Source organism: Candoia aspera, chromosome 14 (genome assembly GCF_035149785.1).
Source record: "Candoia aspera isolate rCanAsp1 chromosome 14, rCanAsp1.hap2, whole genome shotgun sequence".
NCBI lineage: Eukaryota > Metazoa > Chordata > Lepidosauria > Squamata > Boidae > Candoia > Candoia aspera.
This window is the reverse complement of record NC_086166.1, coordinates 7,938,289-7,952,625: the sequence shown is the minus strand read 5'-3', so window position 1 is coordinate 7,952,625 and position 14,337 is coordinate 7,938,289. Positions and strand designations below refer to the sequence as shown.

The window sequence follows — 14,337 nt, the reverse complement described above, 5'->3', positions numbered from 1 at the left end:
GGAAGGAAGGAAGGAAGGAAGGAAGGAAGGAAGGAAGGAAGGAAGGAAGGAAGGAAGGAAGGAAGGAATCTAGCTATATGTGTCATGAATGATGGCGAGCAGGGGGCTCCCATCCAGGCTGTAAAGCGCATGCGTAGTACTGAGGAATTAGGTAGCCATTCAAAGAGACACAGATCGGGCCCGCCTTAGCCTTTGGGGTTTATCTGTCTGGGTTTTTCCCACGCTTCTTCAGTTCGTTAGGATTTTCCTGTTATGTAGCAGCAATAAAACACTAGAGACCTATTCTTGTCTCAGCGTGGTTCCTGGCTGTTAGGACAATATGCATTCAAAGAAGGAAGGAAGGAAGGAAGGAAGGAAGGAAGGAAGGAAGGAAGGAAGGAAGGAAGGAAGGAAGGAAGGAAGGAAGGAAGGAAGGAAGGAAGGAAGGAAGGAAGGAAGGAAGGAAGGAAGGAAGGAAGGAAGGAAGGAAGGAAGGAAGGAAGGAAGATTCAAGGAAGGAAGGAATAAATATGAGTTTTTTTCATTGAGGATGGGTGGACAAGTCTCTTTGGGCTTTCTCTGTGCCTCCTATCTTTATCCTGTGTCAAGCAAAGTATTCAACACTTGTCTTGCATGTCAGGCTGCCAAGATAAGCTGGCAAGACTGATCCCTAGAGAAATATATCCCTTGACAGCATTTCCCTCATTATCTCACCATAGTAAAACTCTTACACCAGCACCTTCTTTGCAATAAATGACAAGCTGAAGCATTCAGCTACATACACACACACAAACACACACACGCGCGGACTAAGATAGTCCTAGCTAGAGGTTTCAAGAGTTATGCCCGGCATGGCCAGAATGGATAAACAATCGGGCTGGTGTCCATTTTGCTTCATTTCTGTTCTCATAAAGAACTTAACAAAGCCTACGCCCTCCTGCACAAACTGGGTGAAAATTATGGGGGGGGGGTAAGTTTTTTTTAATTGAATGTGTGGGAGCAGCTGGTATTCAGGGCTAGGAAGCAAGTCAGACCAGAAGGATAAATATGGAGACAAGACCAACAAGATAAGAGAAGAGAGAAGGCCAGAACTGAAGGGGAAATTGGGAGGGAGGAACCAGGAATCATGAGAGAATGGTGAATCAGGACAGAGGAGCAACTTGGAAACCAGATTCAACAGCAAGGTAGGATGGCTCCTGAGAGGTGAGACAAACTGGAGGAGAACCCAAAGGCAGAATCAAGATGCTAACCATGTGTAGCGGTCTGTGGGAATAACCTCGATAGACACGGGGAAGAGATGCAGCTTAGACAACTGTCATGCCAAAGATATCTCAACCCACAGAAGGAAAGGGGGAACGGGAAGCATCTCAGAAGGGACCCTCCCTGGTTTTCTGGAGAGTAAAACTAAAAGAGGGGAGAGGGGCTTTCAGACTTACAAGATTCTGCTACTGGAGTGTTACAATAAAGGTGGGGTTGGTACTCGTGGTCTGTGCTTCTTGTCTGGACGACCTCAAAGGACTAACACCAAGAAGGCAAGGATGTATCAGGAATGGAGGAGAAACTTGGAACAGATTGGAGAACAGCACTGGATTCAAGGCCGAAGAATGACCAAGAATATACGAAGAGTTTGGGAGAACCTTAACCAGACTTCACACAGCTCACTAAGCCATAATGTGGTTGGCTGGTTTGGGTCTGGCATATTGTGAACATAGCCATTGTGGTTAGTACACCAAGGTTTATAGCTTAGTGCAGTGTTTCTCAACCTTGGCCACTTTAAGATGGGTGGACTTCAACTCCCCAGCATGGCTGGCTGGGGAATTCTGGGAGTTGAAGTTCACCCATCTTAAAGTGGCCAAGGTTGAGAAACACTGGCTTAGTGTTTTGCATGGACCACTCAGACAGGCTTCCATACACTGTGGTTGAACAACCGTTGGGTAGTGTGAAGTGTGACCCCAGGCTCTGTTTGCTGAGTGAAGAACAAGAAGGAGCTGTTCCACAGAAGAGCTTCTCCTCACGAACATGGCTGCACAGAGTCAATCAAAGGCACGCTTCGAGAGAGCATCTGGCTGGATGCTGCGATGGACAGAACGGTCATTGCTGATGACAACATCCATAGATGGAGAAAGCAGGGCAGAACCTCATGGGATCTACTCTCAAATCAAGATGCCAGTTAACCTGCAAGGGAGCGATGAACTTACAAAAATGAGCTCTTTTTAATGCCAGTCACTACCTCACCGACAAATCAAGGAGTTCTGCTGAGCCTCTGGGAAACGAGCTCAGAAGAAGCTCTCCTGCTGCAGTCTCCTTTTCAATCTTCTCCCCTGAGCTATATTTAGGCCTGTCATCATTTGGAAAATCAGTCTATTTTGGGCTCTTGTCACTTTCGTGCATTCATATCCATTCCATCGCTTTACTGCATTAAGCTGCGATTAATGCAGTAGAAAGAAGAGCGCATGGATGCCCACGTTGAAGCACTTGTTTATTTACTTACTTCTTTACTTACAGGTGGTCCTCGCTTAATGACCACCACTGGGATCAGAATTTTGGTTGCTAAGCGAAGCAGTCATTAAGCAAATCTGACCTGATTTTACGGCCTTTTTTTGTGGCAGCTGTTAAGAGAATCACTGTGGGCATTTAAGTGAAGCACATGGTTGTTAAGTGAATCACATGGTTCCCCACTGATTTTGCTTGCCAGAAGCTGGCCAGGAAGGTCAAAAATGGCAATCGCGTGACCACAGGATGCTGCAATGCTCATAAATGCAAACCAGTTGCCAAGCACCCAAACTGTGACTGCGGGGATGCTGCAACAGTCATAGGTGTGAGGACCTGTCGTAAGTCAGCTTTTTTCAGCACTGTCGTAAGTCTGAACCGTCACTAAACAAATGGTTGTTAAGCAAGGATTACCTGTATTGTATTTGTATGCCACTCGTTCAGGAAGGCTCTGAGGGGCTAACAATCCAACATATCATTTTTTAAACATCCATCAAATAAAAATAAACCCACCCATGAAGAATAATAATACAAAAAATCCCAGCTGCAATGTAAAGAAGAAAGGAAAAACATACAGTCAAATGTCCATTGATGAATCCCAACATTCAAAGCATGACTTCTGCCTGGGCCAGGTTTTAACTGTTCTGCCGAAACCCAGAAGAACAGTAGACCAGATCTCTGTAGGGGGGAAATCCCAAAGCATAGGGCAGTGATTGAAAATACCCATTTCCTAGGTCCCACCAGAGGGCATTCTTGAATAGGCGGCATCTGGAGAGAGTTGAGCCTGATCAGTTTGATTGGATGGACAACTGAATATAGGAAGAAGTGATCCTGCAGCTAAGCCAGGGCCAGGGCCAGGTAGGGCTTTAAAGATGACTGCCAACAGCTTGCATTACACTCAGAAGCCAACTGGCAACCAATGCAGCCTCTGAATATAACAGGAAACACCCATCACCCCCTGGACCCCTGCATTTTGTGCTAGCTGTATCTTCTGGATGTTTTTCAAGGGCAGCCCCATGTACAGTGACTTACAGTAATCCAAAGTGGAGGTACAGTAACTAGGACATGAGTGCCTGTGAGAAGGGCTTCCTGATCTAGGAATGGCCACGATTTTTTAATTATTATTATTTATTTATTTATTTTCTGTCCTGCCTTTATTATTTTTATAAATAACTCAAGGCGGCGAGCATACCTCATACTCCTTCCTCCTCCTCTTTTCCCCACAACAGCAACCCTGTGAGGTGGGTTGGGCTGAGAGAGAGGGACTGGCCCAGGGTAACCCAGCCTGCTTTCATGCCTAAGGCGGGACTAGAACTCTTATACCACGCCTGATTGGCTCTTGGGCTGAGAGAGAGGGACTGGCCCAGGGTGACCCAGCCTGCTTTCATGCCTAAGGCGGGACTAGAACTCTTATACCACGCCTGATTGGCTCTTGGGCTGAGAGAGAGGGACTGGCTCAGGGTGACCCAGCCTGCTTTCATGCCTCAGGCGGGACTAGAACTCACCGTCTCCCGGTTTCTACCCCGGTGCCTCCATCACTAGACCAAACTGGCCCTCCTGGTCATTGCACCACCTGCTCCTAAAGGAGGAGCTGTGAGTTTAAATGTATTAAACACCTTTTCTCTTGAAATATGCATTTGTAAAGGATAAGTTCTCTCTAGAGATACATTCCTAAATGTATCCTCTCTTACAACGCAGGCTGGGCTCATATATTGTGCTAAGCCCTCGTTTTCTTAAGCATCATTTAGCGCATCCTCCCTTAGCCTAGACGCTCTCCCGATGTGTGGATTTTAATTCCCAGAGTTCCCCAGTTGACAAGGCCATTGCTAAGAATTCTGGGAGTTGAAATCTGTACATCTGGAGGGTGCCGAGTTTGAAGAAGTTTGATCTATTGAATAAACCATGTTTAGCTGGATTCACACAATACATGAAACTATCCATTATTGCTTATAGATAAAACCAACCACATTATGGCTAATGTGTTGTGTGAATTCAGGCCTCAGTGTTTTTCAAACTACTGTGTTCATTTCCATGGCCAAGAACCCCAAAATTCATTCCCCTGGTTTGGAAAGTACAGATATAAGACAGGAAACTGATCTATTTGTCTTGATCCTCAAGGTCAAGGCAATTATATGCAGGGAGACCGTGCAAAATGAAATGGTGACCATTCCATTGCAGGGCATTCTGAAAAGTTGAATACTTAATGCAGACTCTTCAATGGAAGTGGATGTCAAGGTTGCCATTAGGGATCTTATGATTAGCCACAACAATTTCAAGCCAGGAGTCTCATCTTGCTTGGAATAGGCTTATGATATAGGCTATTAAAGGCATGGTTCATTTCCTCGTGAAAGCATTACTGTAATCCATGGCTGACTCGCTTTCCTTTCTCTGTCTCTTATCCAGGCCATACTGTTAAGCCACCCAAATTATCCTCCCCTCGTTTAAGCAGGACTATAATGAGGATATATTCTCTTCTCATCATGTCTTTGGAAACTGAACACCTTGGCTGGCTGGTCCCAGATACACATTTTCAGAAGCATCATCCAGCACTGGATGTTTTTCCTTCCCTGTGGCCAATCTCAATACAGGTAGTCCTCGACTTATGACTGTTTGTTTAACGATGGTCCAAAGTTACAACGGCCTCAGAATGAGTGTTTTATGGCCTATAAGCACATCCAAGTGCCGCAAAATGTCACCCCCCCCCCCCCCCCAGCCACATGATTGCATTTCAGGCACTTGGCAACCGGCTCACATTTATGACCGGCTGCAGTGTCCCGTGGTCGTATCATCACATTTTGCGATGTTTTTTGCCATTTTCTAGCAAAAAACGCCCACTGGGGAAGCTGGATTCACTTAATGACCACTGTAAAAATGGTCATAAAATCGGCTCCGGTCACGTGGTGATGTGACTTATGACCGCAACGACTTACAATGGAAATTCCAATCCCAGTTGTGGTCATAAGTCGAGGACTACCTGTATGTCCTTGGCCATTCACAGCTAAAAGGCAGGAAGGTTTTGCATTTCATTCTGCACTGAATCTCGTGTCCCATTCTGGGTGATCTCTTTCACGGAACACCGAAACAAACCAAAACAGATTCAGAAAATGGGGCTACTGAAAAACTAGAAACTAAGTCCTACAAGGAGGAGTCTGGCAACTGGGCAGGCTCAGCTTCAAGAAAAGATGACTCAGAGGGATGTGATCATATTCTTCAAATACCTGACTGGGTCTTGCATAGAAGAAGAGCAAAACTGGGGCGCCATCATGTCAAAGGGCAGGAGATGGCATAGTGGTCCCTGGTCCCAGGAAAGCAGGTTTGGGTTGAATGTTAGGAAAAGCTTCCTAAATACAAGACCTATTCAACAGCCAAACCAATGTTCTAGGAAAGTAATGGGTTGCCTTTCAGTGGAGGTCTTCAAGCAGAAGTTGGATAGACATTTGTTAGGGATGCTTGTCATGGATTCCTGCCGCCCTTGCTTGCCAGGGAGTTGGATCTGGTGGCTTAAATAGAGTGTGCAACTACTGTTGGCTTGAGGGCCATGCTTGACTTTACGTGGCATACCCCGAGCTGCGCTCCAAAGTAGGTGTAGAAAGACAACCTTGATGGACAGATGCAAGCTCCGTTGCCAGGGTGACAAAGAATAAAACCTATTTTAAGTCCACGACGGACAGACAATATTCAGAAGCGTCTCAGACAGACACCTCCCTAATTCACTGAACTGTAAGTAGAAGGAAAGGTACAAAATAATCTGACTGATTTGAGATTGCCAGTCTCAAAAGATGGGGTTTTAGCCTTCCTGTGGAGTTGATTTCTTGGAGCTGACAGTAGGTAGGGCTGGGGACCCATTTCAGGAGAGGTTTCAGGGTGCGATGGACATTTGAAGCCTCTGCTAGGATTTAGGCACTCATTTTTCCCTTAGCACCACCCAAACCCAAGAAATGTTGGAAGAGGGAGGAGGAAGAGGAGGAGGAGGAGGGAGGGGGAGGAGGAAGAGGAGGAGGGAGGAGGGAGGAGGGAGGAGGGAGGAGGGAGGAGGAAGAGGAGGAGGAGGGAGGAGGGAGGAGGGAGGAAGAGGGAGGAGAAGGAGGACTTTTTTTGTGTCTCTTACTCCTAGGAGTTGTGGGGGACACAAAAGGGATGCTGGAGGTAGGAGGGTACCCTGCCCCCACCCATCTGGGGAAAGTAACATCTGGATCCGCATCCAGGCTTGACGGTTTGGTGAAACTAACCATGGCGGTTTCTAAACCAGAAATTATGATCCAGGGCGATGTGTGGACCTAGCTAGTAAGTTTGCAAATTTGTTGGCAACTCTTGGAAGTGGCTTGCTTCAGTGGCTTCAATTTAGTTCTAGAATAAGCCTGGCCCAGGTCTAAACCGGAAATGATTATACATTTGGATTACTAATGGAGGAAAAAGCCAAAGGGACGTGATTTCTATCCTGGAGCCTATACAGGCTTTAAAAGAAAGCCTTCTCCTCTTCTGGTTCTTTTTTTAGTATGCAGCCTCAGCACCAGCTGAGAAAAATGTCATGTTTGGGATAACAATTTTTCAAACAAATTTAACGCACTAATTTTCTGGGAACGAAGATCAAGTTGCTTTCCATTCAGGCTGTACCTAGAGGGTAACGTATTCAAGTTAAGCTTTGCGAAACGGAAAAGGACAGAATGTCAATTTGTGTTCTAACAGCATGTCATATCTGGGAATCAAATAAGCAATTACAGGAGGCTAAATTGAATTTATTTCAGTACCAAAGTTGTAGCCCACTTGGGTTTCCCCCCCCCCCCCGTTTTACTTGATTGAGATAAAATACCCCTTCATCCACACAATAAACGTGCACCCAACTGTCATAATTCCTTGGTTAACAGAAACAGAAAACATTTGAAAATGATATAAACTGCACAGGCAATATAAGCTTCTCTTAAAGTGTTTGCCAGAAGAAAATGATCGACTCCTCTATATACCAAGTGTGTTATATTGGGATGGATTTTTTTTTAAGAGTCCGAAAATGCACACACATGGAAGCAAAAATGGCCCAGGTGAATGGAATTTGAGATTTGCTCATTTCCAGCTTTGAGGAAGAAGAGAAAAAGAGGCAGAACCCAGGGTTGTCGGAGTGGATTTTGGAGAGGGAAAAATAGAAATGGAAAAAAAAAACATTTGGAGGACAGGAGGCAGAAGAAGTATGTCAGTTTTCGGAAGATGGTGGCTGCTGAGTCAGATGCATTTCCTGGCAGTGATGGACAGATCTGAAAACTTTTTTTTCTGGTCAAATTAAGTGGTCCTAATGCATCAAAACAGCCAAGAAAATAGATCGATGGATCATCGAACAAATCAACCCAGAGTTCACACTCAAGGCACAAATGACCAGGCTCAAAATATCCTACTTCACATTATGCGAAGACCCACTTTTAAGAATTCCAGCAATTAAACCATTTCCCATTTAGAATAAGATTAGAGGTTCTGATTTTCTGACTGCCTTGTTCTGATTTTCTTTCTAACAGCCTTCCTAGGATCCAAAAGGGAGATACAGGGAGTCTTCGTTTAGTGACCACAATTGGGACCAGCAACTCAGTTGTTCAGTGAAGTGGTCACTAAGTGAAACCATGGTGCTGCTTACAATCTGACTTCAACTTTCCTTTGCTTTACAGACCTGCAAAGGTCTTAAATGCAAGGATGGGTCATAAAGTGACATTTTCATCACCGTTGTAACTGGAAATGGTCACTAAATGAGGCAGTCACTAAACAAGGACTGCCTGTACATCTTTTCATTGATAATAGAAAAGTTTGCAGCTGGCTGTTTATATAACAGTCTCTAGAGCAGTGTTTCTCAACCTTGGCAACTTTAAGTTATGTGGACTTCAACTCCCAGAATTCCCTAGCCAGCAAGGGGAATTCTGGGAGTTGAAGTCCACATATCTTAAAGTTGCCAAGGTTGAGAAACACTGCTCTAGAATCTTGATTCAGTCTGGGAAGCGACCATTACAACAGCATTTATTGTCTTTGAAGTTTTAAGAATGAGATATAGTATAGTAACCAAATACCTGTTTTGTAGGAAATCCCAGGTCGAAATAGGTCTGGGAAAGATTCTGTCTAAAAACTTGGAGGAGCATGTATTGATGGGACTAGTGTTCCCCATATTGAAACAGACATCCTGGGAGATAATGGATCCATAGCTGGAGCTGATAAAACGCCATTTCTTTGTCTGGCTCCTGCAAGTATAAAATCAAAATATTTTTTCCCATTCTTCAACCAGTTCTGTGCTCCCATCCTTGGAAAATGTTTATAGCAAATTTAAAATGTATTGTGAAAAGGGAGCAAACTCTGGAAGGAAACAGGAAGGAGGGGCCGGGGAGAATATTTGGGGTGAGGGGAATAAACAAACATGGCCTGGAGTGATTGCTCTGCTTTCATAAAACAATTCCATTTCCTCAATCCCTGACACTAAACCTCACAGTATAAAACAAACTGTTTGAAGAAAGCCATGGATGTTACAAATCACTCCACCTGAAAGCAAACAAGCTGTTTACTGAACATCATAATGCTTCCCTTTAAAGGCAAACAAAAATTTGCTTAAAACACACACACACACACACAGGTGACATTCACACAATAAATATCAGACATTTCTGTGCCCACTAATCTAAAGGTCTCTTCCTTGCCTTCCTTTCTCCTTCCATTTCTCCCTCTCAGTCTTTCATCTGTTCATGAAAACGCACAGAGACATATCTCTTGCTTGCTCACATTCAAGGGCACAAATCTCATCTCCTTTCACACTCATTTTCTCTCCCCCTGCTTCCCAGCTGGATGCAAGGGATGGGCAGTCCACTCTTAGAAGTAATCCCAACAGATCCCCTGCAAATGCTTCTGAAATCAAGCCAAGAATTGTACAGGTAGTCCTTGCCTAACCACCACAATTAGGACCTGAATTTCCATTGCTAAGCAAAACGGTCATTAAGTGAATCCAACCCAATTTTATGACCTTTTTTGTGGTGGTCGTTAAGTGAATCACCACAGCCATTAAGTCTCTGAGTGAGATGGGTTAGGGTTATGGTTATGGTTATATAGGGTTATGTAATATCCAGGAGGGAGGGGGGATTATAAGATTGTAATTATCTGTTGAAGAGAAGGTCAGAAGTCATTATAGTTCATAACTTTAGTTTCTTTTTTCCTCTTCTTGCACCTTTCTTTCTTTCTTCCTTTTTCAGATTTGTCTTTTGCATTTTGTAAAATTCTCAATAAATATAATAGTAAAAAAAAGATCAACAGGCAAGAAAGAATTGACAGCACACACCCCGGTTCTACAAACCAGATTTAGCAGTGCCTGGGTGACTTTGGCTTGCCTTGAAGCTAAGCAGGGACAGGCATGGCTAGGGCTTGGATGGGAGACCGCCACAATATTGGAAAGCTGGAGATGAGACTGATAAATTGAAAAGAATATGCTGGGAGAAGGAAGCAGCAGTAACCCAGATCTGTGCTGTTGAGAGGTGTTTGTGTGAAGTCACAAGGTGTCAGGTTTGGTTGAAGGGTATCCTTACAGCCTTGAGTCGATTTTGATTAGGCAACCATATGAATTGAATAAATTATTATTTTATCACATTAGCAGACACATCTTCCTCTCTGTTCCTGTTTGGGTAGGCAGAGAAGTTTTCATCATGAGGCCAAGAATAGCAGGTTTCCCTTTTCTCTGCTTCTTACTGCACCCACACATTACACCAAGTCCTTGTTTAATCTTAGCTTTTTAAATAAATCCAAACTGACCAGCTTTGGGTAATACCAGTTCTCCCTAAACTCTGGTTTATAATCCACAATGGCTAGCAGAACCAAAGAAGCCTCTTCTGGTTTGGACCTGGTGCAGACCTACCATGATGGGGGGAAATACATGTTTTTATCAGAGGGGAGTTTTCAGAGACTATCGGGGGGGCAATGCTTTTTATTTTCACCCCCAAAAGGTAAGTGTGACATTTCAGTTGTGCAAGAGAGAGAATGTTACTCATTTACTTCAATTTGCACATTTGGAGCAAGGGATCCAACAGTCATAAATGGGTAGAAGTAGACTTTGTCTCTTACAGGTAGTCCTCGCTTAACAACAATTGGGACCAGAATTTTGGTTGCTAAGTGAAGCAGTCATTAAGCAAATCTGACCCGATTTTACAACCTTTTTTGTGGCAGTCATTAAGCGAATACAGGGTTCCCCATTGATTTTGCTTGCCAGAAGCCAGCCAGGAAGGTTGAAAATGGTGATCACGTGACCATGGGGACACTGCGACGGTCATAAATGCAAACTGGTTGCCAAGCACCCAGATTGTGATCACATGACTGCAGGGATGCTGCAACAGTTGTAAGTGCAAGGACTGGTTGTAAGTTGTTTTTTTCAGCACTGTTGTTAAGTCCGAACCATCACTAAACGAATGGTTAAGCGAAGACTGCCTGTACAGTCCTACTCACCTGAGGACTGCCTGAATAAGTTCTCATTTCTCTTTTGTTTTTAACGCTCTTTCTTTCTTCTTTGCAGGCCTCCCCTTCTCCACGCATGCCCCCCCCCCCCCGCCAGAGCTCACAAAGCCCCACTTATTTTTGTAAATTCTCTCCCTACATTCAAGGGAGTTTTCCGTCTTGATTTTCTTCTCTCAACCAAACACGCGATCTTCCTTTTCTGGTAACTGCAGTGTTTTCATAACCGCCCCCTTCTCACACAGAACACGTTGTTACCTTCATTTGCGGCTGATTTCAGACTAGGAAACGGTTGTTCCTGGCTGGGCAGAAGGCAGTAACAAGCCCGATCCTGCTGCTTCTAGGTCTGAGCGGGGGTGGGTGGGCAGGATAACAAATTTGTCCGGATTTAAACACTTGCCCATTGTGGATATTCCTTTTAAAAACTACGCTTTTCTGTGGCTGGCTATTTCTTTCCTCCGTCACTACCAATGCCATGGTGTGCTTAAGGATGGCTTATTCAATAAATCACCGTAGGCTGGATCTTGCTGCGCCCAAACCAAACCAACCACAGCCTGGCTTGTTATGATGTATAAATCTAGGCTGTTCCTCTTGATATCCACTTCGAAAGCAATGAAAGGCAGTGGCCCTTAGGACAAAGGTGGTACGTTACAGTTGTACCTTGTGTCAATGTCAATTGCCGTATGCCCTGGATTCATCAGAGTCTCAACTGATCTCTTGGGAGGAGCTTAAGCTCCGATTATGAAAGATAGATAGATGAAAGATAGGTAGATATGGATATAGAGAAATAGAAGTAGAACTCTGTATTCACTTAGATCAGTGTTTTTCAACCTTGGCAACTTTAAGATGGGGGGACTTCAACTCCCAGAATTCCCCAGCCAGCACGCTGGCTGGGGAATTCTGGGAGTTGAAGTCCCCCCATCTTAAAGTTGCCAAGGTTGAGAAAGCCTGCCCGAGACATCTTCCTGAGCTTTTAAAAATGGTTAAAAACGCCCTGCCCACTTCTAGGCACTTCCCCACCGGCAGTTGGCACTGCTGGACCAGCGGCGAGGGCCACTTATCTCCGCAGCTGGCCTCCCACCCGCGCGGAGGAGCCCAGGCTAAGCCAGGCGAGGCGGCTGGAAAGCCGGGGGCGGCCGGGCCGGTCCTGTCCGCGTTGACCCGGCCGCGCCGTGGCCCGGGGCGCCCCCGGAGCGCCTGGAAGGGTCCCCCGCAAGCCGCCGCCGCCGCCACGCGGGTGGGGTAAAGGCAGCGGCCCCGTCGTGTGTGAACACGCACTCCCACCCGCGTCAGAAGACACACCCCCTTCCCCAGCCCGGCGGCCAGCCAGGCTCCGGGAGCGGCGGCGGAGGCTGCTCGCTCCGCGCTCCGCTCCGGCTCCTCCTCCTCTCGGCGCGCCAGCCGAGCCCTCTCCGCCCCTCCGCGGCTGGAGCCTGGCGGGCGAGGAGGGGGCTGCCCGGCGCCGGGCCTGCGCTCGCCGCCTCTCTTCTCCGCCTCCTGCTGACGTCTCGCCCGCCGCCTGCAAAACTCCGGGCGGCGGCGGCCAGCAAGCCCCGGCGAAGGAGGGCGACGCGAGAGGCGCACGGTTCCCGCGATGGTGGCGGCGGCGGCCGCGCCGTGCGCCCGCCGGCTGGCTCGGCGCTCGCACTCGGCGCTGCTGCTGGCGCTCACCGTCCTGCTGGTGCAGACGCTGCTGGTCTGGAATTTCAGCAGCCTCGACGCGGCCGACGAGCAGCAGCAGCAGCAGCGGCGGCGGCCGGAGCAGCAGCAGCCGCCGCCGCCGCGGAGAGGCGCCCTCGCCGGCGGCAGCAGGAGCGGCCACAGCAGCAGCAGCAGCCGGCGGCGGGAGAAGCGCGACCTGGAGAGCCGCGACGGCCCCCGCTCGCCGCAGCCCCGCCGAGCAGCCGGCGGCGCGTTCCGCGGCAAGGCGCTGGTGAGTCGCGGCTGCCCCGCGGAGAGGGCGGGCGGGCCACGCGGGGAGGAGGTCGGGGGCCCGCGGGGAGGTCGGCCGGCGGGTCTTCTCGTGCGGCGGGCGGGCGGGGGGTCCCGGACCGGGACGGGGACGCCGCACACTCGGTACCCTCGCCAGTCCCGGGAAGGCGCGGCTTCTGCTGCTGTTGCCGCTGCCCGGCGCAACCTTGCAGGGAGCGGGCTTCTCTCTCGGCTCCCGGCGCCCCCCCCCCCTCATCTGGCAGGGTGGCAGGGGTTGGGGGGCTCCGGCTTGCCGGCCCGGGCCCTCGGCCCCCGGCTTCCCCTTGGGCGCGCCGCGGTCCCCTCCCGGGGCAAGGCGGGTGGCTCGGCCGCTTGGATAGAGGATCCCCCCGCGCGGAGACTTTCAAAAGCTCCCCGGAGCGCGAGCCGGAGATTGCTCAGAGATGCTGAGCTTGTAGAAATGCACTTATTTTTTTTCGGGGGAGGGGGTGCCTGCCTGCCTGCCTGCCGAGGCGTCCTTAAAACGTGAACAGATGAACCTAGCAGCGGGAGGAGAGGCGACAGATTTGCCCTGTTGTAAGGTCTCTGGAGCCGGATGGAATCTTACTAAGAGGAGGAAAGACGTGGAACTGTCTCCCTTCTTTCACTTTCTCCCGTTTCCTCTCAACTGGGCAAGGCACTTTTCACATGGGGCTGTGGTCCCCCAACACATTTCCCCCTGGTTTATTCGGATAAGCCAGTGTTCGTTGGTGTGGTACCCAAAAAACGAGCTAGGCTAGGTTCACACAACACCTTGGAGTTGACTAGCTTGTTGTGGAGCAAGTTGGTGTGGCTTGAATCGTCTCTCCTTAGCTCAAAGGCTGCTTGCTCCCTGCGCCTTGCATTCCCCACCACCCCAGAGAGACGCGGCTGCCTCAGTGAGTCGGGGACTTCGGTGGCACATCACTGACCACATCACTGACCGGCAGGCATGCTCCTTTTTCTAGATTGCATCCGTAGCACTGAAACTTTAGCAAAGGTGTATTATTTTTCCTGGAATAGATCCTGGCTTAAATCTTGAGGCAAACTAGAGGAGTTGCCCGGGGGCTGCCTGCCAGACAAAAGGGAGCATTGAGACTTGGGCTTGATGTTGGTTTACGTCTAGTCTTGGCTTAATGTGCAGGAATGTGGGCGTCAGATATAGAGTGTTCATGACCCTTGCAGATCATTTTCCTTTCAGAGGAATTGATGTCTAAGGATCCTCTTAAAATGGCACTGGATTGTCTGCCTCGGAAGCAGGGGTGGGGAGGTTTGGCGGGGAGGGGGTCTGAACCCCGAATTCCTGCACCAGACCCTAGTCTGAGTGAGGTCATCCCATCGGAACTGCACCCTGTCTAGTTTCTTCATCCTTTGGTGAAGGCCTTTGGCTGTTGGGCACCTAAAAGAGAAAGTGTCTCAGGTTAAGCTGTGGATTGCCTTGTCCAGGCGGTTCAGCCAGTGGCTGGG

The 14,337-nt window shown here is 48.2% G+C and overlaps 1 protein-coding gene across 1 annotated transcript in view; it reads left to right on the top strand.

Annotated features, from left to right (window-relative positions):
• Positions 1-12,514: 12,514 nt before the first annotated feature.
• The window catches only part of XYLT1 (xylosyltransferase 1), a 159,273-nt gene continuing 157,450 nt past the window's right edge, over positions 12,515-14,337 (top strand). The window contains exon 1 of the mRNA XM_063314624.1: positions 12,515-12,853. Within this exon, the coding sequence (XP_063170694.1) occupies positions 12,515-12,853 (339 nt within the window). The remainder of the gene's footprint in view (positions 12,854-14,337) is intronic.